The sequence below is a fragment of the Belonocnema kinseyi genome, chromosome 10, assembly GCF_010883055.1.
Source record: "Belonocnema kinseyi isolate 2016_QV_RU_SX_M_011 chromosome 10, B_treatae_v1, whole genome shotgun sequence".
Classification (NCBI taxonomy): domain Eukaryota; kingdom Metazoa; phylum Arthropoda; class Insecta; order Hymenoptera; family Cynipidae; genus Belonocnema; species Belonocnema kinseyi.
This window is the reverse complement of record NC_046666.1, coordinates 45,699,782-45,704,078: the sequence shown is the minus strand read 5'-3', so window position 1 is coordinate 45,704,078 and position 4,297 is coordinate 45,699,782. Positions and strand designations below refer to the sequence as shown.

The 4,297-nt window shown below is 26.9% G+C and overlaps 1 protein-coding gene across 1 annotated transcript; it reads left to right on the top strand.

Annotated features, from left to right (window-relative positions):
- Positions 1–2,515: 2,515 nt before the first annotated feature.
- LOC117181104 (homeobox protein Hox-B3) lies at positions 2,516–3,501 on the top strand. The gene is made up of 2 exons (XM_033373672.1): positions 2,516–2,612; positions 2,732–3,501. Exons 1-2 carry the CDS (start codon positions 2,516–2,518, stop codon positions 3,499–3,501), a joined length of 867 nt encoding a protein of 288 aa, XP_033229563.1.
- Positions 3,502–4,297: the final 796 nt, after the last annotated feature.

Below are 4,297 nucleotides of genomic sequence, written 5' to 3'. Positions count from 1 at the left end.
TTAAAAAAAAAGTATTCACAATTTTGCAACATCTTTAGGCAATGTTGGCGTGTTTCGTCTTGAATTAAAAATTTTATTAAAAAATTCTTAGGTTTAAAAGGAAATTTAGAATGTTTAGACAATGTTAGGTTATGATGGTGTTTTTCGTAATTAATTATTAATTCACATTTTTTTTTAAATTATATTTAAAAAAATATTTACAATTTTTGAACAGCTTTAATCTATATTGAAGTATTTCATATGAAATTTATATTTATTAACGAAAATCATTAGATTCAAATCAAAAGATGCATGTTAAGAAAGAAATTTACAATCTTGAACAATTTCGAATTGTGAGTCTTTTTTGTGAGAAATTGAAATATTTATTCAAGAAACATTAGATTTTAAAAAGGGTTGACCCTTTTTGAACAATTTTGGATTACATTATTGTTTTTCGTAAAAAATTGTTTGTTTAATAGAATAATTATGTTAAAAAAATATTTACAATTTTTCAACAGCTTTAAGCTATAACGGAGTGTTCCATCTGAAATTCATATTTATCAACAAAAAATATTGGCTGTAAATACAAAGATTTTCGTTAGAAAAGTAAAATCGACTATATTGAACAAGTTCGAGTTGTGACAGTGTTTGTCGCCAGAAATTGGAATTCTTATTCCAGAAAAATTAAATTTAAAAAAAGAATAACCTTCGTTGCGGAATTTTGGACTAAATTATTGTTTTTTTTTCGAAAATATTTGCTTATTGATAACATTCGATTTTTTAAACATTTCTATTTATCAACAGGTTTAGGTTATGTTGGCGTACTTTATATGAAATTAATAATTAAAAAAATATCATTAAATTTAAATCCAAGGATTATGGTTTAAAACAATGAAATGTACAATCTTGAACCATTTCGAATTGTGACAGTATTTTTTGTCAGAAATAGAAATTTGTTAAAAAAATATATTTTAAAGAACATTCACAATCTTTAAAATTTTTTCGAAAATATTAGTATTTTTCGGCCGAAATTTTTATTTTTAATAAAAAAATTAAATAACATTTTTTTAAATAATTTTTCTGCAACTTTAGCTTATATTCGTGTGCTTCGCCTAATATTGATATTTATAAACAAAAGACATTAAATGTAATAGAAAGTTTTTCTGTAATACTAACATTTACAATCTTGAAAAATTTCAAAATGTGATAGTATTTTTCATCCAAAATTAAAAAAAAAAAATTATCAGATTGAAAAAAAATATTATTAGTTCTTAAATAATTTTGTATTATGATTATGTTTTTCGTCAGAAATTTGTACTTTAAATTAAAAAAATATGTTTTCAAACAAAATATTTACAGTTTTTACACAAATTTAGTTTATGTTCCAGTGTTTTACCTGAAATTTATATTTATGAACAAAAATAATCAGATATACTACAAAATGAAATTTGTTAATGATAAAATTAATAATCTTGAACAATTTTGAATTCTGATAGTGTTCTTTTGCCAGAAACTGAAGTTTTATTAAAAAATCATTAGATTTCAAATTTCAATTAAAAAAATATAGTTCAATGATTTATTATTTTTTAACGCTTATAGGTTATGCTGCCTTTTTAGCGGTAATCGTTGTTTTTAGTGAAAAAATTATTATATTTTAAAGATTAAATTTTTTTGTCACAGTCATGTTTACGTGTTTTACTGAAAATCGTGTATTTTAAACAAAAGTAATTTTTTTAAACAAGATTCACAATATTAAACAATTTTTCGTCATGTTCTGTTGGTGTGTTTGAGCGATATTTTGAATTTTATATTTATAAATATCATTGGATTTTAGAGCAGATTCAGTGACTCAGGTTATTTTATCGTTTGAATTTTAGTACAATTTTGGGTTATGTTAACATTTTTTATGATAAAACGGTGATTAAAAAAAAGGTATTAAACAAGACTTTCCATTTAAAGAAATATTATTTTAGCGTTTTTCATCGAAAATTGGTATTTTTAATCAAAACGCTTAAGATTTGAAAAAAGGTCGTGCCTAGTCATGAAAAATCAAGGAAATTGGAAAAGGGTATGGACTACTCGTCCCAAATTTTGGGGCCGACGATACATTTCACTGCAAAAAAAATTGACAACATTTAAACGATAATATGTTATTACAGCGTTTTTTTAACCGAAAATTGATTATTTAAAAAAAATCATTGGAATTAAAAAATAAAGTTTATAGTCTTACATATTTTTAATCAGATGCTAAGACATAAATTTACATTAATTATACAAAATATTATCCTTTCTTATATATATATTTTTTAATTATTAGATACCACGAAATACAAAAATTTGGTGTTATTATTTTTATGTAACACAAGTATGTTTTTCTTACTTTGTGGGCGTGTTTCGCTGCAGCAAAGTAAGTCCTTGTTGGTGGTGGGGTACTTTATGGGCCTAGGCCGTTAAAGTCCACTTTCTTGTCCGCGGAAAATGCTCGCGCATGCGCGTTTGTTACTTTGACCCACACACACTGTTCTGCGTGTGGGTCATGCTCTCATTCCGTAAAATCGTGTGTTCCGAGGCAGCGAAGTCTTTTTACGGTCTCGCGTGTCTCCAAGAACTCACGCTCGGCCGTAAAAAGACTAGTTCGTTGCCTTGACAAAATTTTTTTTGGAACTTATAAAAAATATTATTTCATTTCTTGTTAAAAATTTGCTACCATTAAAGAATTTACTCATTGTTTATTTATATTTCTTATTTACAGAAGCTCAGAAAAATCAAACACCTCGAAAGAGGACGAGGACAGCCTTCACTAGCTATCAACTGTTGGAGCTGGAGAAGCAATTCAATGTTTCAAAATATTTAAATCGACCCCGCAGAGTTGAATTGTCAATGATTTTGTCCCTAACCGAGCGACAAATCAAAATTTGGTTCCAAAACAGGAGGATGAAGAACAAAAAAGACAAACAATCATCATCTCTGAAGAAATCTGATGATGATTGTGAAAAGCAGAACTGCCTTCAGTACCCTATTGAGGTTTCAAATTACCAGATAGAGCCACAAATGGTTCAAGATCAGAATTTTTGTTATAAAGATCAAATAGAGTATCCTTCTTGGCAGGGAAATTCTTATCAGTACCAACATAGTTTCCAATCCAATTCCTATCCATATGAATTTAACCAACAGAAAAATATCCAATGCATACAGTATGAGAACCACTACGTTTCCGGAGTCGAAAATTACCAGATGGAGCAAGAATTGGCTCAAGAGCAGGACTTTTGTAAGGAACAGAGGCTAGAGAATTCTTATCAGGAAAATTCATACCAGGACAAACAATGTGAATTTCAGGATTCCGTTTATACCTCGTATCAGTACCAAGAATCTGCTGTTTTTCAATACCAGGTTCCTCAGGAGAACAGGTATTCTTCCGAGCCAGAAGTACATGTATTTGATGATGTCAATTTTTCATTAGAAAATAACACCAATTTTCAACAACCGCTTTTATGTTTTTCGGCAAAAGACAATAACAGTTGATCTGGTTACTCAGATACGTATTGTCCCTAAATTACATTTTTATTCTAAAATTAGGAACAACCCTAAGCAAAATGTTTCTTCGAATCAAAGAAATTTTTTATTGAACATATATCAAAGGTAGAATTTGTTTTATAGCAATAGAATTTTTTGGAATTAAAAAATGGTGTGATTGAGACAAGTGAAGTTTATTTAAAGCAAATAAATGTGTGTTTAAGTCAACAAAACATCTTAACTTATTTTTACTGAAATAATTTTACTCGTGAATTTATTTAGGGATCATCCAAAAATAATGAAAGATAATGGGGGGGGGGAGTCCTAGCTTTTTCTTATGGATTAATAAAGTAGTTTATCATTTAAAAAATAGTTGCATTGTTAAACAAAACAAAAAATACAATTTGTACTGAAAGAGATGAATTTTCAAGTTGAAAAGAAAAATTTTCAACACAGAAAGATTTCTCAGTCAAGAAAGAACAAAAATGTACTATACAATGTTTAATATTTAAATCTAAGTTTTAACAAATTAATTGAACAGGTATTTATTTTTTTGTTAAAAAATGCAATTATTGAATTGAAAATTCAACTAATTTGTAGAAAGATTGTCTTTTTGGCTTAAAAGTTTAACATTTTGTATGCCATATTTAACTAAATAGATAAATTTTTAATCAAATAGTGAAATTTTTAGTTGAATTTTATACCAAGCTGTTGAATTTTCAATTAACAAAAAATTAATTTTCAATCCAATTAACGAATTTTTAAACAAGTAGTTCAATTTTGAGTTCAACCATTTTTCTGAAAC